The sequence below is a fragment of the Antechinus flavipes genome, chromosome 2, assembly GCF_016432865.1.
Source record: "Antechinus flavipes isolate AdamAnt ecotype Samford, QLD, Australia chromosome 2, AdamAnt_v2, whole genome shotgun sequence".
NCBI classification, from domain to species: domain Eukaryota; kingdom Metazoa; phylum Chordata; class Mammalia; order Dasyuromorphia; family Dasyuridae; genus Antechinus; species Antechinus flavipes.
Window position 1 is genome coordinate 128,610,597 of NC_067399.1, and position 25,061 is coordinate 128,635,657.

General features: G+C 34.5%; 1 protein-coding gene across 1 annotated transcript in view; it reads left to right on the plus strand.

Annotated features, from left to right (window-relative positions):
* UNC5D (unc-5 netrin receptor D) overlaps positions 1–22,888 on the plus strand; it is a 790,136-nt gene extending 767,248 nt beyond the window's left edge. Inside the window, exon 17 of the mRNA XM_051975504.1 lies at positions 22,394–22,888. Coding sequence (XP_051831464.1) covers positions 22,394–22,598 — 205 coding nt within the window. The 3' untranslated portion in view covers positions 22,599–22,888. The remainder of the gene's footprint in view (positions 1–22,393) is intronic.
* The last annotated feature ends 2,173 nt before the right edge of the window (positions 22,889–25,061 follow it).

Consider the following 25,061-nt stretch of genomic DNA (forward strand, 5'->3'; position numbering starts at 1 on the left):
TAGAACTTAATAAATTATTGATTCTTTCTTTCCTTTTGATTGGGTTAGTGGCCAATGCCAAAGTAAGATAAGGCTTTTGAAGCATGCAAATGAAGAAGTGTATTATAGTCATGAAGATACACTGAGGGGAATATAAAGTTTAAACACAATTACTAATCTGGCAGGACATGCCATATACATATACATGCAATATATAAAGGGGAAAAAGATACTGCCTTGGTCTGTGACTTCATAGAGGAACCTTTCTGGTGAGAAAACAACATTTACTAATGCAGGTTGACACCCTCTCAAGAACTGAGTCATGAAGAACTGAATGGAATAGTGAGAGATTGTTCAGGGTTACACTGACAGTATATTTCAAAGGTAAGACTTGAATCCAAGTCTTCTGGGCTTCTTTAAGGTTCTGTGATAATTGCTTTTCTGTTATCTCTCAAATACGGGGAGAAATGTGAAATAAATCTCAAAAAGCAGGTGGTTTCCAAGTTATAGAAAACTTAAATGCCAGACTGAGGAATTTGTAATTTATTCAAAATGGAGACTGTTTTAAATTATCTTTAAAGAGATTATAAAAAAAAAAAAAGAGAAGGTAGCTAGGCAATGTTGTGGATAGAGTGTTGGGCATGGAGTCAGGAAGACATCTTCCTGAGTTCAAATATAATCTTATACTTACTATCTGTGTGATTCAGGAAAGTTCATATATCTCTATCTGCTTCCCTTTTCTTATCCAAAAAACGAGCTTGAGAAGGAAATGGCACACCTCTCCAGTGTCTTTGCCAAGAAAACACCAAATGTGGTTGCAAAGAGATGGCTGAACAACAATGAAAAGTTAGAAATGAAAGTTCATGACAACTAAAATGAGTAGAGTAGAGAAAAAGAAATAGAGATGATGAGAGGTAGATGGGGTGTAGGTAGTAAAAAGGAGATTAGAAATCAAAATGACTGAAGTTTCTAATAGGGACGATTGGAAGAATGGTGTTTCCACTCACGGAAATAGGGAACTTGGAAAGATAGACAGATTTAAAGGACACATTCAGTGTAGACATGTTGAATATAAGATTCTCCCAGGAGCTTTACTTCAAAATAGCTAGGAATCAATTCAAAATATAGGGAAATTTCTCAGGAGATAAATAGGGCTGAGCAGACATAGATATAGAGGTACAGATATATAGATGTTTTTATATTTGGTAGTAATCTACATGATAATCCATAGGAGCTTATGAGATCACAAAAATAAAGGTTATTTATGTATATGTGTATACGCACATATATACATGCAGAGAGAGAGACAGGGAAAGAGAGATAGAGACACAGAAAGACAAACAGAGAGACAGAAGCAGAGAGAAGAGAGAAAAAAACAAAAAAAAAAACAAAAAAAGACAGAGACAGAATGGCAGAGAAAAAGACAGAGACAGAAGAGAAGAGAGGATCCAGAACAGAGTCTTATGAGACTCAAAGATGGAAGCAGGATAAAATGAACATTGAAGGAGACTAAGAAAGAGCTGTGACACAAGTAGGAAGAGAATCAAGAAAGATCAATGTCTTGGAAGTCAGGGAAGGAGAGTGTATCTCAGAAAAAAAAAAAAGAGATAGACAAGAGTGTTAAAAGCTATAAAAAAGATCAAGCAGGTTGAGAACTGAAAAAATGCCCAACTTTTTGCAGCTGAAAAATCATTAGTGATCCTTGAGAGAATAGTTTCAATAGAGCATAGATATCAAAAGCCAGACCATAAGGGCTTGGGGAAATTAGAAACAGCAAATGTAGGCTATTTCTTCAAGAATAAGAGTGAAAAGTACAAAATATAAAATGTTAACTTGAGAGGATAGTCTTATCAAAGCAAGTTGATTATTTGTAAATTTATTTCTTTATTCACTTATTTATATATCATCTCATCATATATATGTGTACTTATTTTTTAATAATGGAAGACACCTAATAACATCTCTAGTCAGTAAGGAAGAAGCATGTTGATATAGCGTCAGTAGTAATAGTAACTGGAAGGAGGGGTATGCTGAAACTAGCTCATCTGGGTTGGTGAAATCCCATTTTTAAATTTTCAGTATCTCAAAAATTTGCAAATGCTATAAATTAGGGTCTGTTTTGTTGATTTTCTAGACTTATGAAAGTTATGGAGAAAATATTAATAATGTACATTAAATGTAATTTTTTTCCTAATTTTTTTGGAAAGCCAGTTAGACCTAACTTTATCTCATTACATTTGATTAGATTAGACTAAATATTTACCAGCACTAACCAGGAGGGAGCACAAATGTGTGGAGAATAGTAAGTCCAGGCTTCCAGAAGAGAAAAGATTAGCCTTGACAAGTTAAAGGGCTGTCATATACTCTGAAAATGGGACAAAGGAAAAGAGTTTATGAGCATTCAAGTGTCTTCCAATTAAGAGATACTATGAATTCCAAAACATTTTTCATTATGTCCTCTTATTATTATTGTGAGGTTCAATATATGTAAAAATATCCTAATAATGAACTAGTCTTCTAGAAATGTTACCTCATTGTCTCTCAGAAAGCTCAACCAGAGGCTAAATGACCATCTGTCAGGGATATTTTAAAAATGTTTATGAATTGGTTGGATTAACAGCCTTCTAGGGTTTCTTCAGACTTTAAGATGATATACTAATTCTAGATTGTACCTGCAACCCAATCTTCCTTTCCTAACCTTTCTGGGGCTCTCTGTCTATCCATCTGTAAAATGAGAGGGTTGAATTATATGACCTTTAATGTCCTTTTCTGTTCTAAAATTTCTGTTCCTATAATATACTCCTCTGATCTATCAAAGTGACTGTAATTATGCCCTTACAGATTGCTATGTTTGAAACACCTGCAACATCTTCAGAAATAACTTGCTATAGTGCAAATTCCTATCATTTAACACATTTCTGAGGATTAGTCAGAAGTAAAAGTAAATGTCTGTAGAAATAAATAGGACAGAGGATAAATGCAAGTACTTGAATTTGGGGAGGGTTTATAATAACGGTGGTGGAGACTATGCGAAACGAGGGAAGAAAGAACTAAAATGAAAGCTAGAAGAAAAATTTGGTTCTACTTCAGAATTTTGCCAAAAGTCAGGACTACATTATGATATATCTGCTTGAAGAACTTTAAGTTCTGCCTTCCAGAGAAATTGCAACTCTGTAGCATGCAATGCAGATAATTCTTGAACGTTAATACTGATGGGAAATAGAAAAAGTTTGGACAGATGAAATTCACTGTAATGGCAAAGTTATATGACCTCCTCTCCACCAGACCTATCACCAGAGTTCTTATCAAGAGCAAAAATGATCCATTTCAGGGTCATTTCCTTTTATTCCCCCTACCCAGCCTCTAGCTACATAGCAATTAGATAAATAGCCAAAAATGTGGTGAGCAGAGACAAAAGAGGAAAGTAAGAGAGTCTGAAAAAAATAAACCCCTGGAAAACTAAGAGGTCACTGAATTTTTATTTAAAAGCAGCTACTGAACTAACTGCCTTTGGTTGAAAAGGATAGAGAGAGGGAGAAAAAAAGAGAGAAAGGGATGGTCTCCATGCATCTTTTAGTTCTACATTATTTAGATGGAGCACTAAGGGCAGTGCATTAGTGACCACTGAGACTAGACATTTTTATTGTTGTTTGTCTGGTTTTGCTGTGATTATACCAAATGAGTCCCTGGCTATTCTCCTAGCTACAGGCTAGAAAAGATTATAATCATTTAATAATAACTCCAAAAAAATATAGTAATGCACTCAGTGAGGGGCTAAGTCATTGCAAGGTTGAGTCTTTCTGATGCCTTAGGGGAGAATTGAGGCTTAGGGGACATTACATAGCTACATTACTCCCTGTGGAAAGAATAACTCGACCCTAATTAAGTTTTCTATCTCAAGCCATGTGAGCCAAGAATTCATGTAATGAAGGTCCCTTCTTATCAAGACAGGAAGACCCAAGGCAGAGATGCCACAGAGTAAGAAATAAAGGGTGGAGGAAGGGGAGTATGCGGTTGTGGAACAGTCTGTTAACTTCTCTGGAACTTGTTTTCTTCACCCATTATGCAAATAGCCCATACCTTTACTAGAAATAGTCTGGTCACATCTGGCATACTATGTACATTTCTGAACATTATATTTGGACCAGCATATAAGTAAAATGAATAATATAGAATTCTGGTTTTGGAAGAAAAAAATAATCCTAATTCTGTTTAGCTCAAAGAGGATAGACCTAAGAACAAAGAGTTCAGTTTCCAGGGGGAAAAAATATTTTTCAGCCCTATGCATCCCATATGCCTATATTCTATGCAAATACCTCAACAACTAGAACTGCTGGGGAGTAACATAGACTGAATTGAATTGTAAAATTTTCTTTTTCATTTAAATTAGATATGACAATATGGAATGGGCTAACTTATCAAGGAGAAAACTCTACATCACTAGAGGTCAGTTAATATGACACTTCTCAGAAATATTATAGAAATGATTACTGGCTCTGACGATAAGATAACTACTGAAATTCATTGAAATTCTGGATTCTATGAGTATGAGTCTCCTACTTCTGAGATCTCAACCAAATCTGAGAATTACTTTGGCTCTAAAATCCCCTGATTCTAATAAGTCTTGAACACCATGCTGCTAAGGACAATGATTTATAAAATTGCATGCACTTAAAAAAAAGGAAAGAAAAAGGAAAGCATTTTGACTTGAAACAAATTACTAATTAAGTCACAGAAGTGACAGTATCTAGAGGTACCTGGATATCCACTCACTACAAGGAAATATATTTCTAGAGGAGGGAAATTAAGTATACTATTAAATCAAATTCTATGTACCATAGTGATAGAGATTGTACTTTTTGAATACCATAGCTCAATCCTTGTTGGTGCCTAATAAAAAGATAGCCCTCTTCTTGTGTACTCCTCTTTTCTCCTTATAAGGCAACTTTCAGGACATCTGATTTGCTGCCAAACTATCTTTTTCTCTTATATTCAGCCCAAATCTTTAGAACTGGATGAGTGTCTCAATATGAACTGAAACAATCATTTGGAAAAGTATGTTGAAAGTTGTAGTATCTGAAGTGTGAAGTACTTAGTTCAGTTTAATTGGAACATTTTAATGCACGCATATGGTTCTATTATGAATATGTAGTTTCACAGATTTAAGTATCAAATTATTTTTTAAAATTCACAGATTCTTACACAAACAATAACAACAATAAGAAATAGAATGTATTAGGGGAAAAAAGTAGGGATAGTAGCAATTAATCTAATACAAAGTCCAAGTTTTTTTAAAAATTCAATCTAAAGAGAAATCTAAATTATATATCAGTCATATTAATATTGTTTTAGATGTTTGTGTACATATATTTGTACACATATATTTATATCTGTGCATTCATGTAGGTATATATATGTGTGCTTCTCTCTGTATGTATACACACACATATCTCTAATTGTACTTTGCTTGGGGGAGTTGAGGGGAAAGAAAAAGGAGAAAAAAAAATAAAGTAAAAAAGTACATTGCAGAGAACAAAAGAAAACCTACAAGGAAGTAAAGAAAAGATGGATAGTTCTGAATACACTGTTCTCTATTATTATATAGAAATCCACAGATTCCAGTTCATCACTAATTTCTTCTCCTCTGAATCAAATGAGGTTAAATGCCTTCAGAAAATTCTCTCTAGCTCTCACAACATATATTTATTCTCTTTTTTCCCCTCACATACTCTAAATCTAGCCCTCATCACCTCTTACTTTTCACCTAAACTATTGCCATAATCTTCTAATTGGTATCCTTGATTCAAACGTTTCCACACACTAATCTGTCTTTTGTCCATCTGTCAAAGTGTTTTTCCTAAAGCATAGGTTTATTGTGTGATAGTTAACCCTAGCTCTTCTCTGCAATACAATAACCTAAAACAATTCAAAAAAAAAAAAAACCCATGATGGAAAATGCTATCTATATCCAGAGAAATAAATATGGAGTCTGAATGTAGTTTCACATTTTTGTTGGGTTTTTTTTCCTCCACTTTTTTCCTTTTTGTTCTGATTCTTCTTTCACAACATGACTAATGTGGAAATATGTTTAATATGATTGAATATGTATAACCAAAAAAAAAAAAAAAAAAGCACTGGAACATCCATGTCATATATTCCACATCTCAACAAACTCAAATGAGTCAAGTAAGTCTTTTGGTTGGCATTTACAACTCTTCACAACTTGGCGCCTTCCTGTATTTCTAGTCTTAAATTTCACTCCTTTTCATACATTCTATAAGCCAGATATATTTGTTTGTTTGCATTCCTTGAAGACACTATCCCTGATTTCATTTTTACATTGTTTATCCTCCACCACATCCCTCCAGTTTACTCTCCCTTTTCTCTTCTACATTTTAGCTTATCTTCCTTCAGGACACAGATCTAATACTACCTTCTAAAGGGGGGCTTTCTAAGTCTTTCTCATCCGCCCTTTCCACCCCAGGTGCTAGCTCTTTCCATTCTAAGTTTACCATCCAACCACATGTACAAAAGTCTTAAAGAGAGCAGAGCCTTATCTTTCTCCTTCATTAGCATGTGAAGTCTTTGAGAGGACAGATACCCTTCCCCAGGCAGATGTTTCTTTGTTTCCTCAATTCTTAGCATGGTGCTTGGCACATAGTAACCATTTAATAGTATTTAATTAGTATTAATTTAATAGTATTTAAATAGTAACCATTTAATAAATACTTTTTGACAAACTGTTGTAAGGTTCACACAGTCCTTAAATGTTTCAGGCAGGATCTGAATCTAATTCTTCCTGACTCTGGGTTCTCCCAATCTATGTGCTATATTAGGGTCTCATTTTTCAATTATATATCAATTATTTATGGAACATATATTCTCACATTAGCCATGTTGCAAGAAACAAAGCAGGAAAAAGAAAGAAAACTATGTGTGGAGGGAGTATGTTTCATTTTCACTCAGAATTAATAGCTCTTTCTCTGGATAGCATTCTTTTTATCATGAATCTTTTAGAATTGTCTTGGATGGTTATATTGACCAGAATTACTAAGTTTTTCACAGTTGATCATCATTACAATATTGCCGTTGCTCTGTACAATGTTCCAGTTCTATTCTTTTCATTTTAGCATTAGTGTGACTTTGAGCAAGTTAATTTCAATTCATCTGTTTCAGTTTGCTCATCTATAAAATGGAGATAATAATTGTATCAACTTCTCAGGATTCTTGTGATGATCAAGTGAGAAATTTGTGAAATGCTTTCTAAACCTTTCAGGGATCCTCAAACTACAGCCTGCAGGCCAGATGCAGCAGCTGAGGATGTTTATCCCCCTCACCCAGGGCTATGAAGTTTCTTTATTTAAAGGTCCACAAAAAAAAAAAAAAAAAAGTTTTTGTTTTTACTATAGTCCAGCCCTCCAACAATCTGAGGGATAGTGAACTGGCCCCCTATTTTAAAAGTTTGAGGACCTCTGCATGTAAATTCTAACTATTCATTATTTAGTACACTGTGAAAAGATTTACAGAGATAACATTCAGGCCTGAGTCAGAGTGTGAGTGAATAGTTCTATGTTCAGCCTTATGAGGAATTTCCCCAGGTTAGGAAGGAAATGGGAAAATTAAGCAAGCTCCCCAAACCTTTCTCTGAAATTTTCTGATGCAAAAAAAAAAAAAAAATGGGGCTTGATCTGACAGATGATTTCTTTTCAATCCTTGATTAGAAAAGACAATCTTTTCACTTCCTGTTTTGAATTATGTAAGAGGATCCAAATTATCTGTTGAAACAGACAGAAGCTCAGAGCTCTGTTAAGAACTAAATGGTAGCTTAGAAACCTTATGCTTTTCTTAAATTGGTCCGAATATAAATTACCTTTTTCTCCCTCATCTGACTTGTATAAAATATGACTGTAACCTATTGTTGATAGGCTTTGTTCTATGAACATTTTCATAGTCTATCTGTTTTTTAAAATCTCATTTTGAAGTAGGAGTATGTTGAGGAGTCTATATTGCATCAACTACTGGATCAATTTAGTTTTGTAAATCATGGAATAAGATACAATTTGGTATAGCACAGTGAGAATAGATCTTAGAGTAAGAAAAAAAATAAAAGAAAAAATTGGCACATAGAAAGCTTTACTAAATGTTTTGTTGACTAACTGATTAATAGTAATGTTGATAAAATGCTCTAAATTTTACAAAATACTTTATAGATTGGTCCCTGTGATGTGGTCACATTCTTTGAATTCATGCTGTATCTTTCTGTTGTTCTGGAACCAATTATCCTATTTTACATAATTATAATTTTGAATAGTTGAATTCTAATACATGAGAGCACTTCACAGAACTCATTATTGGCCCTAATCAGTATCTAGCTGTACATATATTGTCCCTGGAGTCTTACCTCTGACATATATATCAGTTTCATGACAAGAGGTAGAACAAATCGCTTAACCTTTTAGTTCCCCCCCTTTACCACACCAGTGTTTCCAAGATTATAAATTGCAGATGAGTTGATAATGTGAATCAGTGGAGAGAATTTTCACATAGGGAGTTCTATATACTTGATAATTTTACAAGTTATTTTCCTATCTTCAAAAACAAAACAAAATTATCATGGAAAAAAAAATCTTGAAGATTTCAGAACCATTGTATACTTTTCAAAACAATGACTGTCCTTGCTGCCTTTCCTTTACCCTTCCTATTGACTAATGAAAGGCAGAATGAAAAGAGAGTATTCTAAGCTCAGACCTGTGACTCTCAATTGTATGAAAAACTGACAGGACTGAAAAATGAAGAAAACAAAGGAATCTCAGTGAGATAAAGACACTGTAGAATATTTCTTAAATTCCTGGATTCCTAATATTATCAGTAACCCTATTTTAGGACTAGAGTGAAAAATCTGTATCTAAGGAACAACTTCTATTCATCTTATGAAATTAATGAATCATTAAAGGAAGACTTGCTGTAGTATAGAGGTTCTTCACTTTTTTTTTTTATTATAGACCTTTGTGACAGGATGTTTTAAGCCTAACGACTCCTTCTCAAATAGTCTCTTTTTTATAATTTTAATAGTATTTGATTTTTCTAATTATACATAAAGGTTTTTGTAAGATTTTGAGTTTCATTTTTTTTCTCCCTTATCTCTCCTCTCCCCTTTTGAAATAGCAAGTAATCTGACAAAGTCAAAGAATATCTTTAAATGAATAAAACAAAGTATCCAAAATTAGAAAGAAAACTAATGATATTAAAAATAGTTATCCAAAATAAACTAATTTCAGAAAACCCAGTTTAAGAATCTCTGCTATAATCAAACGATTCAGTAAATCTTAGATTTGCTTCTTATGATGGACAAATTAGTATCTCTTGCTAAACCTCAGTTTTCTTGTACCCTTGTCTGGAGAGAGAAAAGTCTTTGCATTTGGAGACAGAGATTGTGGTTTAGAATCTTTCCTTTACCACTTAATCTATATGATCTCAGGAAATAAATATTGTTTCCTGTAATGGGCTGAGGCTTGAGTTGATGCACTGAGGTCCCAAGCACATGAGGCTAAATAGTAATTGGACCATAATCTATTAATATATAAGCTTGGAGAAAGAATGGCCCCGCCCACTCTTTGTGCAAGTCCTGATGTGTTGTATAGGAAATGACGATTTTGGTGGGTGGAAGCAGGGAAGTGGAAAAGGAAGGGGAAGGAGAGACTTTTGGCATTGCTATTGTCACGGTTTGCTCAGCTCAGATCTCTCTCTGTTAGCTGGCTTCCTGTCGCAACTGCCCATATTGCTATAGTAATCTTTCTTACCTATATTTGCTATCGCAATCCTTATTCATCTCTTCACTTCAATAAATATTGAAGATTTTTCCCTTAACCTGAATTCCTGACTCCAGCTGATTTTAAATACGTGGTCATTGCAGTTTCCTTATTATAAAAAGAGAGAATTGAAATATGTGACTTCTTAATTAAAAAAAAAAAAATACGAAGGATGGTGGCTTAGCAGTACCAGACCTAAAACTACATTAAAAAGTAGCAGTCATCAAAACCATTTGGTCCTGGCTAAGAAATGGAATGATGGATCAGTGTAATAGGTTAGAGACACATGACACAATAATCAATTACTATATTAATCTAGTATTTGATCAACTCCCAAACTCTAGTTTCTAGATAGATAGATAGATAGATAGATAGATAGATAGATAGATATAAAAACATATTTTTTTCACAAAATTTGCTGGGAAAACTGGAAAATAATGTTAGAAACTCAGCATAGATCTACAAGTCATACTCCATGCAAAAATAAGGCCAAAATGGGTACATAATGTGGTCATACAGGTTGATGCCACAAGCAAATTAAGAGAGCAAGGGAGAGTTTACATATCAGATCTTTGGAGAAGGGAGGCATTTATAACCAAAGAAGAAGTAGAGGACATTTTGAAATGTAAAAAGGACAACTTTGATTACATTAAATTAAAAAGGATTTGCAAAAACAAAATCAACACAAAGAAGATTAAAAGAGAAGTACAAAGCTGGGAAAAAAGCTTTATAGCCAGTGATCTGATAAAGATTTCATTTCTAAAATATATAAAGAACTGTGTCAAATTTATAAGAATACAAGTCATTCTCCATTTAATAAATTGTCAAAGAATATCAACAAATTTTAGATGATGAAATTAAAGCCATCTATAGTCATATAAAAAAATGCCCTAAATCATTATAGATAAGGGAAATACAAATTAAAACAACTCTGAGACACCACCTCAGACTTCTCAGATTGGCTTAAAATGACAAGAAAAGGTAATGATAAATATTGGAGGAGATGTAGGAAAACTGGGACACAAGTCTTTTTGGTGCAGTTGTGAAATGATATAACCACTGTGGAGAATAATTTGGAACTATGTGCAAAGGGCTGTATAGCTTTTGATCCAGCAGTGCTACTACTGGGTCTATGGCTCAAGGAAATCATAAAGGAGGAGAAAGGATCTATATGGGCAAAAAATATTTGTAGTACCTATTTTTGGTGGTGAGAACAAATATATGCTAATCAGGGAAATTGCTCAATAAATTATGAAAGTAATGGAATATTATTGTTCTATTTAAAATGATGAGCAAGAAAAAAAATAAAATAAAATGATGAGCAAGGTGATTTTTAGAAAGGCTTGGATTTACACAGATTTAACACAAAATGATGCTGAGCAAAATAAGTAAAGGCAGGAATACAATATACACAGTAACAGCAAGATTTGGCAATGATCAGCTATGAAAGACTTAGTTCTTCTCAGTGATTCAGTAATCCAGTGCAATCCCAATAAACTTTAGATAGAAAATACCATATGCATCCAGAAAGAGAACTATGGAGAATAAATGAAATCAACATACTTCATGTACACTTTTTTTTCCCCCTTTTGCTTCTGTTTCTTTTTTTCTCATGGTTTTTCCTTGTGTTCTTATCTTTTTCTCCTAACATGATTCACAAATTTATATTTCAAAAATTATTGTACATATATAGCCAGAAAAAAGGAAAACAATAAAAAAAAGTTTTTTTTTTAAATATATGACTTCTAAGGCTAATAACTGGCTCTAATGATCCCATGTCTAGATAACTTTTAATATCCCATCCAGCATCAAATTATATGAATCTTCAGAATCTCAGAGATGAAAGCAATCACAGAAGTCATCTAGACCAACTGGTGCTTATTAATATTCCCTTGGAAAACAACCAAAAGTATAAATCATTCAATCATCTCTTGAAGACCTCCTGTGATAGAAAACCAACTACTTATCAAGACAATTCATTATATATATATATAAATAAAGTTTGAGTGCTAGACTATATGTCCTCACATTGACCCCAAACTATACTAGAATACTATTAAAATTCAAAGCAGAAAGACCTAAATTGAGGAGGAGAGCTATACCATCTGTATCATATGAAGGCTCAAAATATTCAGCATTCATAGTTTTTTTTTTCTTTTTAGTATCCCTCTCTGCAATGTGTGTATGTGTGCAATTTTCCTTCATTTTTATACCCTGAAAGACTCAAGAGAACTATAGGCAACAGTAGATTCAAGTAAGATGATATAACTCCTATTCTGATTTTCTCCAGAAAAAAATAATTAAAAAGCACTGATTAGCTATACCTCAAGGCTGCTTATGTTCCTTAGATACCTAATGAAATTACAGTTTGGGAATGAATGCCTGATGAATGGGCCCAATTCAAATAGGGTCTCCAATTGCTGCTGTTGAGTATAAATGACTTTTTCCTTCTATTTGCATTTAAAGATCCATATGGAGAGTTGATTTTGGTCACATAAGAGGTTTTCATTAAATGAGACAATTATGATGATAGCAGAGATATTAATACATTCCATTATGAGTGTGTTTCAATTCCCCATTTGGTACTACACAGTAGGATTATGTACTGTTCTTGTAATGATATTTCTCTATTTGTTACAAGAAGCTTAGTTTAGTTTTTACTTTTTACAACTGCTATTATAGAAGAAATGCATTTTTAAGAAAAACTCTTTTTAGCTGTTAATAAAGGTAGAATTAGACTAACTGGTATAATCATATGTTTTGCTCATGAAGGCATAGCATCAACAATAAAGGGGCTAATAAATTCTATCACATCTAAAGTAAGGTGTTTAGTTCAGAACACTATGGTTTAGAACAAGTTGGAACATATCCATGGGTTGGAAACTAATATGGTGAACATGCTTAAAAGTATGCTAAAGGAAGATTGGTTTTATGTCAGTAGGACTCAGGGGATTTGGAATCAGTGATTTCCAATACTAACTTTTTGACTTTGGGATCTGGGTCTCAGTTTCCTCATATGTAAAATGGGGATAAAATTATACTTGCCTCATATAGTTGATGCCCAGATCAACTGTAAAGAGATAGTAGTAGTAGTAGTAGTAGTAATAGTAATAGTAGTAGTAGTAGTAGTAGTAAAAGATATACTTTTCCTAGAGAAGGGAAGACATAGTGGGAATAAGAGGCATAATTAAATATTTCTTTGTATTTGAAAGTCTAGAACATATATGAGATAGATACATATACATAGAGATAAAGAAACACAAAGAAATGGGGGAACGTGGATAATAATAGCACCAGAAGATTATAAAATAAAATAACATTTATGGTGCTTTGAAAACCAAGCATCTATGTAAATGTTAACTTTTATGAGGCAATTAGATGATGCAGTGGGTAGAGCTCCATACTTGGAGTTAGTAGATCCTGAGTTCAAATGTGAACATACATGCTTACTAATTTTGTGGCCCTGGTCAAGTAATTTAGCATCTCCTAAACTGTATCCTCATATGTAAAATGGGAATGATAATCATACCTATCTTCCAGGATTGTTGTGAAAATAAAATTATATAATATTTATAAAGAACTATGTAAGCTTTAAAATTTATGAATGTTAGAAATTAGTGATGGCAAATGTACTATTTTAAACCACTTTCCAATATCCACTATAATCAATTACATTAATCATTTTTGTTGATTTGAACGCTGCTCCTTATAACTTCCTCCTATTTTGTCCAAGTTCTGTCCTTTTGGGTAAAGGAGATAAGTCTTATCCTTCATTCATGAAACCCTTCAAAAATTTGAAGGCAGAGATCATTTCCTTATTACTCTCCCACTGCTAAATATGTTCTTCTTAAGACTAAAATTTCAACATATATTCAACTAATATTGTATGATGTGAGGTTTGGCTATCACCCTTCTCTTGAAAAGCTCTCATTAAAGGAAATAAAAAGTGGGTAGTGCACAGTTTGATATCCACAGAGGCCATTATTAAATATGAAAGGATTATTGGGAAAATAACTAAATAAATAATGAAATTACCAATTATCAAAGACCTGCAAAGCATTTGTATTCATTTATCACTAAAAGTATAGGAAATGAGATGCATTTTCTTTGAGGCAAAAAGTAGCATAACATCTTGAAGTGCCTCCAGGTAATCATTTTGAATAATATTACACAATAGAAGTGGAGAAATTCTGCTTAACAAGATGCCAAGTAGCAAAGAGTCTGCTATATTTTTGCACCATAAGGCTGACATGACATTACAACTTCATCTACTAAATCTAGGCAGCAAGTTAGCTTTTTATATCATGATGCCTTGTTCCTCTGTAAATGCAAAGAATGAAGCTAATAGTTGCCTGGGGGGAGGGGGGAAGGAGATCAGCTGAACACATTATAACACTCCTGCTGCAAAGCAGACTTGTGTATTTCTATCTCTTGGGCATTCATCACCTACAACCACAACTAAGCTTAGGATGATTGTGGAGAAATTCATAGATGGCATGCTATTATTATCGTGCCTGCCCTTGGTCTCTAAACAATAGTAGGGTTATCCAATCCTCCATTGATAGGTGCCTTCTATTTTAAGTTCTTAAGGAATCCCAAAGGATACCCTACTGACTCTTCATTGCCACTTACAATGCTCAAGATCTATATTCTTTCTTATTTAAGGATTTCTTGCTACATTTTGAATCCAGTAGTCTCAGTCTTCAGTTGAACAGAAGTAAATGAAAGAGACTCAAATAATATGATATATGAAGATATGAAGCATACTCAGAGCCAGAACTCTTTCTCACTTCAAAGGCTGAAGGTGTCAAAATAAGTCAAGGAACTTCTAAAATAGCAATGACTTTCAAACATCTGCCATGTTTGGCTCTCTTACAGGGACTGAGGTTTCACATGTGTCAGAAGGAAAGGACAATTCTAATCTTTTAGCTACATAAGTAGTCTCCCATGGTACAGGTCTAATGCTGAAGATAGAGTCAGGAAGGTCAAAATTCAAATCTGATCTTAGACATTTGCTAGTGTATGACCTTAAGCAAATGATTTAATATCAGTTTCCTCAACTGTAAAATGGAGAAGGGGTAACAATAGCTTCTCAAATGGTCAAATAAGATTTGTAGAGTGCTTGGCACAAAGTAGCACTTAAATGTTTCTTTCCTTCTTTCCTTTCTTGCTTTTTCTCTTCCCTCATTCTTTCTTTCCCCTTTTCTTCCCTTCTTCCTTTCCTTTCTTTCCTTCCTTCTTTCTTTATTTCTCTCCTTTCCTTCCTCCTTTCTTCCTTTCTCTCCTTCTCTCCCTTCTTTCTCCTTTCTCCCCTCCTTTCATTTTTTTTCTTTTCTTTCTTCCTTCTTTCCTTCCATACATAAAATGTATTCTTTCTCAGTCTCAGCCTTCTAAAATCACCACTACCTTTCTTCAAATCTCAGCTCAAGTACTTTTTTCTTGATGAAACAGTGTGGTATATGTAGTAGCTATACTACTTGACTTTGAACCAGGAAGACTTGGATTCAGATGTCACCTCAGGCACAAACTAGTTGTATTGCTCTTGTCAATGACTTAATTTATCTGTGAAATTTCTTTTTTTTTCTTGCTGAGGCGATTGGGGTTAAATGACTTGCCCAGGGTCACACAGCTAGAACCTGTTAAGTGTCTGAAGCCAGATTTAAACTCAGCTCCTCTGACTTTAGGACTGGGGCTCTATCCACTACACCACCTAGCTGTCCTGACTTAATTTATCAGGACCTCAATTTTCTCATTTATAAAATGAGAGGGTTTAACTTGATTAGGTCAAAGGTATCTCAGTTCTAGATTTATGATCTTATATCATGCCTATCCTGGTACCCCCCAATTTGTTGCCCCTAAAATGACCTTGTATTTATTTTACATATACTTACATGCTTTGCCTTTGTTTTCCCAACACTTAGTACAGGGCCTAGCACATGGTAAAAGCTTAATAAATGCTGGTTGACTTGACATACATTGGTTTTCGTAGATTTTCAACTATAGATCCCCAAATTACAATTTAGAGTAGCTCAATCTACGACCAGTGAACAAACTATTAAAACTATAGGAGGATATAATCAGGAGTATCTATTGAATACAAGGCAAAATACTAGTTGTTGGAAATATGATGGCAAGAATGAAATGGTTCCTGCCCATGTGTTAGGCCCTGTACTAAGTGTTGGGAAAAAAAACAAAAACAAAGGCAAAATAGTGCTTGACCTCAAGAAGCTCATAACCTAAAGGGGGAAACAGTGTTAACAATTATACAAAAAGAAATGGATAAATTAGAGATAATCTCAAAAGGTAAACATTTGAATGAGAGAGATTGGAATAGACTTCTTACAGGAAATGGAATTTTAGCTTAGACTTAAAAGCAATTAAGATGTGTAGACAAAGAAGGAAAGAATTCTAAACATGAGCAACAACCAAAGAAAAAGCATAGAGTCAGAATAGTGAGTGTTTTATATGAGGAAAAAGGAGGCCAGTACCACTGGATCACTGAGTACATTGAGAAGAGTAAAGTATAAGAGGGCCACTTTGTGGCACAGTGGACAGAATTCTGGGCCTTGCAGTGAACTCAGGAAAATGAGTTCAAATCTGACCCCAGACACTTATTAGCTATGTGATCCTAGGCTAATACCCTAACTGCCTCAATTCCTTGTCTGTAAAATGGCCTGGAAAAGGAAATGACAAATCATTTGAATATCTTTCACAAGAAAACCCCAAATGAAGTCATGAAGAGGCATGCATTATTGAATAATAACAGCATCTACAAAGTACAAAAAGTATGAAAAAATAGGAAGATGATCAGGTTGTTAAGGGTTATAAAAGCCAAACAGAGAATTTTATATTTGATCCTAGAGGTTATAGGAAATAACTGAAGGTGATGTGGTTAAATCTGTACTTTAAAAAGATCACTTTGATCCACAAGTAAAGGAAGAATAAACTAGAATGGGGAGAGGATTGCGGCAAGAAGAACAACCAACAAGGTGATTGCAGTTGTCTAGGTATAAGGGTCTATATACCAGGGTGTTAGCAGAATGAGAGGAGAGAAAAGGACATGAGGAAGCTGGGTAATATATTGCATAGAGTACCAGGTCTGGAGTCAGCAAGGCTCATCTTTATAAATTTATTTGTGACCTCAGATACTAGCTGTGTTTCTTTATTTGCTTCTTAGTTCCTCATCTGTAAAAAAAAAAAAAAAAAGAAAAATGGCAAACCATTCTAGTATCTTTGCCAAGAAAACCCCAAATGGAGTTAGGAAGAGTTATATATAATGGACAGGAGCAAAAAACAAGAAAACATATGCCAGAGATATTAAAAGGATTTGGCAAGGGATTGTATTTGGGAGAAGAAGGAGTGGTGGTGAATAGAGAAAGTCATTCCAATGATGATGACAGCTAGGTTTAAATCAGTGTGATTGAAAGAATGGTTGTGACTTTATAACTATAGGGTAATTAGAAAGAGAGGAGAGTTTTGGGGAAAGATGATGAATTAAGTTTAGACATATTGACTTAAGATGTCTATGGGATATCCAGTTCAATATGTATAATAGACAGTTGAAAGTGAGAGCCTGGAGGTCAGCAGGGAGATTAGGACTGAATAAGTAGACTTGACTAATCATCAGCTTAAAATGATAATTGAATCAATGAGAGCAAATGAGAATAAGTGAAATAGTGTAGAGGGATAAAAGAAGAGGTATCAGAAGCCCTATGGAAAGCACAGGATTAGCAGGTGTGACATGGATATCCAGAAAAGGAGAATGAAAAAATGTCATACAGATAGGAGAAGTAGGGAGTGAACAGTATCACAAAACATACACAGAAAAGTACATTAAGGAGTAGAAGGTGATAGATAATGTCAAAGGCTATAAAGAATTCAAAAAGAATGGAGTCTGAAAAAGGACCACTAAATTGGGCAATTGATCATTTTTGACTTTGGACAGAGTAACTTCATTTGAATGATGAGATTAAGACATCAGATGACAAAGAATTAAGAGGAAAATGAGGGGAATAGAAGTTGTGGTACCAATTGTAGATGGCATTCTTGATGAGTTATATATAGCTGTGTATATGCTGCATGATACTGTGTTGAGCCTGGAGTCAGAACGACTTTTCTTCCTGAATTCAAATCTGGCCTCAGACATTTGTTAGCTATGTGACCCTAAGCAAATAATTTAACTCCCTTTGCCTTAGTTTACACATCTGTAAAATGAAGGAAGAAGGAAATGGCAAAGCTCTCCAGTACCTCTGGCAAGAATGGAATCACATACAAAAAAAAAAAAAATCAACACTACTGAAAAACAACTGAACAATAAGGGAAGATGGACAGGTGTAATGAGAGATTTGGGGGATTAGGGAAGGAAATATGATATGTTTTTAAGAGATTGAAAGATTATTGAGAAAATAAGGAAGCTAGAGAGGGCAATCTACTAGAGAAAGCAGGAAGAAATGTAATCAGTTGTGCATGTAGAAGAGTTTACACTGACAAAAAGGGCCACCTTTTCATGTGACATAAGAATGAAGGAGATGATAGTTTCAGAAGGCATCCAAATGATTGTGAAACAAGGTAAAGTCAGAAGATGAAATTCTCAGTAAATGGTCTTTTTTTTTTTCCCAAGCGAAATATGAGTCAAGGTTTTTCTCTAAAAGAGAAGGAAATAAAAGCCATTGGGAGAATTTGAGAAAGAGTGAAAAAGCTTAAAACAATTGAGATGAGTGAAATATTGAATCAATTAGGGAGTTATAAATGGATTGTGATAGTGAGGATCTAGTTGAGACTGTAATCTAAACTTGTGATTTTTTTCACCTTCAATATGTAACACTTTTAACAGAGGTAAAGAAGCAGATAATTGGAGTAATCCAAGTCTAGATCTTGGAAGAACAGATTGATGATAGAATAAATATGTACTTTGGTTTGAGGAGATTATCTCTGCAGAACAGTAGTTTTCAATATTTTTTTCCCATAGGGTTTCTATGCCACCATCTTTCAGTGGACATATCAAATATAAAAGTCTCATTAGAATTAATGAGAAGACTAACATTGCTTTTGATGAGATACCAGTGAGGAAGATTTCTAGTGAAAGGATTAACTCATAGTATAAATATGAGAATGCAGTTTAATTTAGAAAGCATTAAGAATAATAGAAAAAGAAAATAGGATTTGTGGTTAGAAGTCCTGCTTTCAGATTCTACTTTAGCACCTGTGACTATGGACATTTTTTTTTCCTTGATGTCAGAAAACTTTTATTTTCCTCTTTATATCTTCAGCACTTAACATACTCCATGGTATATTCAGTGCCAAATAGATTCTTGAGAGGATAAACAAAATTGCATGAACCTCAATTACTTCAAGAGAATACCCATTTCATAGAATAGTTGTAAGACGAACACTCTGTTAACTTGGAAAGACTCTATAATTATAAGTTATTAGAAGCAGCCTAGCATAGCACTTAAATATGAGACCTGGTTTTAGGGGACTCTGACTATGTAACTGAGCAAATTAAATAACCTCTAATTCACAGACATTAAGGAATGTAGAAAATGTTGATATGCATTAGGAAACATTTTTTGGTTCTTGTTTAGGAGTTCCTTTAGCAAATCCCAGATCTGGTGCCCTCCCCATTATCATTCTCAACATGAAGAGCAAATGGATTCAGATACAACAGGGGGACCTGAAAATCTCTTAGTGAGGTTCCCTAAACTCATCCCCTTCCTTTTTCCTTTGCTTTTTGTTTTGCTGGACATACATTGTCAGACAAGATGCTGGCCAGTTATTGTGACTTACAGAATTGAGAAATACCTTTATGAAAGGTACAGAAAACCACCTGACAAGCAATATTCACATGACCAAGTGTAAATGGCATCATTCCCAACCTTCATTTAAACCAGGGAGTTGAGGTATATTTCAAATTCACAAACAAGTAGTCCAGTGACATTTCTATTAGTGTAGAAGTAAATAAACACAGTAGAATCAAACTCAGAAATAGATGAAAAGGACATTGTAGGGTGACCCCTCTTCTCCCTATTAAAGATACACATGCAGGCAAGCAAAAAGTATAAACACTGCTTCTGGTATTTATTATAGTCAGCTACTCAGCTTTGAAGAGTCCTTTGGGATCTTTGAGTAAAATGTCATAACCTTCTCACTGTTGCTTTGGTTTGCCTTTTGAGAGAATCATCAAATAGTATAGATGAACAGTAATGTGCCATTAAAACCTGGTCACCTCTATAAGAAACTGTTTTCTACATAATTTTATATTGCAAATCAGTTATAAAAAAGTGACACTTGCCTTTTGTGGTAAGAGACCTAAGTAGGAAACAGAGTTGGCCCAAAGATGACATTTTTTTTTCTCTCTTTGGTGGAACAGAATCAGGTCAGAAACAGGCAAACAAAATCAAAAGTTCTCTTCCTTTTGGTAAAATCCAGATGCCCCTTTTAATTCTCAAAGGTGCCTGTTCTTCAGTGTTGCTATCAGAAAAAGTACATTGTCAATAGATTTCCATGTATAGTAACATACGTGCCAATAAGTGATCATCCTAATTGCATACCTGCTTCTGCTATGCCCCTGTGGCTACCATACAGTGAGTGATTGATTACCCTCCCATAGGGAGAAATGAAAGCTGCTTGATTCCTGCCAGGACTGCATTGTGTATTGAATGATCATCTACTTAAATTTTAAATGTATAATAATTTCTCTTTTTATACATAAGGAAAATATTTGTGTGAGTTAAGTGTTTTTGTACTAGTTTCATTGCATTGATAATTCATTTTTAATTTGAAGTCCATTAACCAAAAAAAAAAAAAAATCACTCAATCTTGGAGATGGAAAGACTGTGCTAAGAGAAAGTGACACAGATATAGAAGAAAAAAAAAAGACAATGCCTGTTCTCAATGAGATTGCATTCTAATGGGTTAAGACAAAACATGTAATAACAGAGGAAGGGTAATCTGGTCTAAGAAGTCCACAGAATAGATGAATAGAATTATAGGACAATTCATTAACACATCCTTTCTGTAAATGAAAGAGCTGATTTGAATACTATTGTAAGGAAGAGGTTGAAAGTGAGGAGAAATAGAGAAGTAGTAAAGAGCATGAATGGAACACATTTCAACATTCAACAGTGAGCCAATGGCAGTTTTTAAGCAGGTATAAATTACATGTTTAGAAATATGCATTGGGAAGATTATTTTGCTAGCTTAAAAACAAAGAAACAAATATACAGGAAACAAAAGGAAGGAATATATATATTGAGTTAGGAATCTAACTCACTCTCATATAATTAAAGAAACTAAGCTACAGATAAGGCAAATGACTTAGGCAAATGGGATTTGAACCCAGATATTCTGAGTCCAAATCCAGAATTTTTTTTCAACTACATCATGATGCATCAAGCTCAAGCTCACATGCCTATAGTTTGCAGTTGCTGTTAGCTTCCCCTCTTTTTTAAAATTTGCTGTCCTATGAAGAAGAAACAGAGTGGTTCAATGAACAGAGTGCTTCGAACAGAGTACGAAGACCTGAAATATGTATTTATTTACTTGCTAGTTGTGTGACTTTGAGCTAGTCACTCAGCCTCTTTTGACTTCAGTTTCTTCAACTGTAAAACCAGGAGAATAATAGTACCAATTTCACAAGATTGCTATGAAAATCAAATGATATAATATGTATAATAAGTTTCTTAGCACAGCACCTGACATAATAAGAGCTTAATAAATGCTTGTTTCCTTCCATGCTACATCTTACCTTCAAATATCTGAGGTTGAAATGACAGTAAGACATCTAAGTAAAAATATTCCATAATCATTTAAAAAACAAAAGAGAGTCTTGTGGTTTTGATTAACCACTATTGAGAAGAAAATTGAAACCCCAGATATGAAGGAGCTTGCTAAAATGAGTCTAGAGAAAAAAAGATAAAGATGTTGGCCATAATATGTTTTGTAAATGCTCATGAGGAATAATACTTTTGTAGGGAAGGAATGATGAGAGATCTAAAACAAGAACCAGAAAGAGACAGTGTCATAGGAACATTAGATTAGTTTCAGATTGGCCACCACAAAATACCACACAGAGGTCAATGCAGATGAAAAATGCCTTTCAAAAAAGGAAGTCTCTAGTAACCTTTGAAGCAGCCATTTCAATAGAACTCAGATCTAAAAATGGGATACAAGGAATAAAGCTGAAAATGCAAATAAACACCATTATTTATTTATTTTATAATTCTATTTACCTTCCTCCCAAGCCTCTGGAATCCAAGAGGATATAGTTTCAGGAGTCTAGGATTATCAGAATAGGAACTCCCTACCCATTAAACACAGTTTTGTTGTATTTTGTTTTTGAGGCAAATGGGGCTAAGTGACTTGCTCAGGGTTTATAGTAAGTGTTAAGTGTTTGAGGCTGAATACGAAATGTGGTTCTCCTAACTCCAGGGCTAGTGCTCTTATCCATTGTGCCATTCACAACACAGTTTTAATAAATGTGACTCCATCTCTTTTGTGTCAAGCTATAGTATTCTTTCAAACCACTCTCACTGTTCTTGTGTTCTTCCCACAATCTTTTTTTCTTTGTTTAGCCATTTATTTAATTAATTTCTCTTCTTATCTAGGAATTTATCCTACTTTGCTACCCAAAGTAGCCCATCTGCTGTCATTTTGAACCTGTGGGAAGCTCGTCATCAACATGATGGTGACCTTGACTCCTTGGCCTGTGCTCTTGAAGAGATTGGGAGGACACACACAAAACTGTCAAATATTCCAGAAACTCAGCTTGAAGAGCCCGACTTTGGCTACAGCAGACAAAATGGACTTTAGTCCATCTCCTCTCATGGACAGACCGATGGCCAGCTTTGTGACTTTTTTAATTAGATGGGGAGGAAAGAGGTGGCTTTTAGCCCAATGGTATTTGGAAAAACTCAACATTTCTAATCAAAGAGGGACATCACTTAAAGAAATTGAAGGCTGCCTTGGTAAACCAATTAATGTTGGGAAGGTCCAGCTTGCTGCCAAAAAGCCCCATTTTCCCATCTAAATTAATACTGTCTTAAGTCTACCAATTCTGCAGAGTTGAAGTGGGTAAACACACACACACACACACACACACACACACACACACACACACACAATTGCCTTTAAACAGGCTCATATTTTTTTGAATTGTTAATGTATGAGAACATATCAGGTGCCAACAAAGCAGAGATTGAATAAGTGTATGGTTTGGAAAAAGTTCATACAGTAATGATGTTCCCCAAGGGCCAAATTATTCTGATATCAATGTCAGATTGCTGGTTGTTGTTTTTTTTTTTTTTAACAAGTTGATATTTGCAATGTGGGAAATGAGTATAAAATTAACCTTTATAAGTAACAATATTGCCAGTCCATTTTTGTGCTTTCAACCATATCACAAGCAGGAAATGAGCATTTAGAAGTGAGAATCTAAGTAAGTCACACCAGCACCACCTCCCAGCCTAGCCCACATCTCCTAACTCAGAAAGGGCTGCCAGGAGGAATGAATGGGATGATTAATTGGTTAACCATATCTTAAAGTTGCTTCCTTCCAAAAGCCAACATTCACCTCACCCTCTCCTGCCATGCTCCTCTCTGCAGAATAATAAGGGACTCTTTCCAGGTGCATCAATGACCACAATTAATCATCACTGCATGATATAATAGCCATTGCTCACAATCTATAGAGCAAGGCCCCCAACCCCACCACCTCTACTCATATCTGAGCCACACAATTGCAGTAGAATCAAATCCATTATAACACAGCTAGATACTGGATTTAGATGCATCACAGGTCAGTTTTTTCCCCCCAGGAAACATTCCCCTATAAGGTGTAGATCTCAAAGAACTTGTTAAGTTTTAAAGATAGTGGGTGTTATCTGGTCCCCTAATACTACTGTAAGAAAACTAACTTTCACTATGTTTTTTGATGAATCTAACTGAAATGTTTCTTGTGCTTTTTTTTCATTGAGAATCCCCCAGTAAAACCCTACTTTCTTTCCAGGAAATTATTATTATTGTTGTTTAGGAATTGCCAGGGTCATTCACTTTGGATAGTACCTGGCATATATTCCACATAAGTAAATAAGTATTTATTAAGTGCCTATTGAATAGTAGGCACTGTGAATACGAAGGTAAAAAGGAAATAGCCCCAACCTCAAAAGGACCATTTTATAATACAAGCTATAACAATGCCTTCCATTCCCCCAAGTTTAATTCTTTCTGACAGCACCATTATGGTATGGTGAATTTTCAGTCATATGGGGGAAATAGTGGAAAAAAATGAAATCCACAAGAAATTCAAGAACTTTATTTTGATCTCCTTCCCCAATAAATCTTTTTGACCAAAGCTCCATGCAAATAGTCAAATGGATTCTATTTAGGTTGACCTCTACTCCATAGCTATCCTTATGAGGAAATATTACCTGAAAGAGTAATGTTCATAGATATGAAAGCAGAAGAGAGGAGCAGGTAGAGGAGGAAGGGACCTGAAAATGCCATAGATTGGATAAGAAGACCCTCACTCTCCTGAAGGACTTGGTTATACCAGCAACAGGTGGAAAGGGGAAATTTATTATATCCAAAGAGATGAAAATAGCTAACTATATAAATGAGTTAGTTTATCCAAAGAATATAGTCCCTGAACAATTATTAAAATGCATAATCATCTTTTTTAGAGCCCTTTAAAAATTCCAAAAATAGTACCACAAGGGAAATGGTCTAAAGGCTTGGAATTTATGATGCCATATTTAACACAGTCTGGTGCATATTGACTCCTGCATTGGCTTTGCTACATGAAATTCAGCAGCATAAGGCTTTTCTCAGGAACTGAATGGATTATTGTACAGAACAGACAAATCCACTTAGAACTGTCAAACCTATTGTCTGAAATATTGTCTCTAGATCAGGAGAATGCCCTTTCTTAATAGTCTGTTCAACATGTTTATCCCTTATAGGGAACAATGGAGAGAATCCATGGGAGTATAAGTCATTTGACATCTCTGAAATAGTTTCTTGAAAAAGTAGCATTTGGGAGAGTCAATCATCAAAGCAAATACAGAACTGATTTGGAAGGAAGAATTAAGGGAGAATTTGCAGGGCAGCTGTTTTGGGATCCTCAGAGAAAATAGACACTACCACTATTTTCTCAATCTTTTTTTTTTGTTCTGAGTAGGACATTCAAGATTTTTCTCTTCTTCCCTGAATGGCCTTCTAAGCATTTCATCCATTTACATGAATTAAGACAGACCTTGAATCAATCTCAGCAATTTT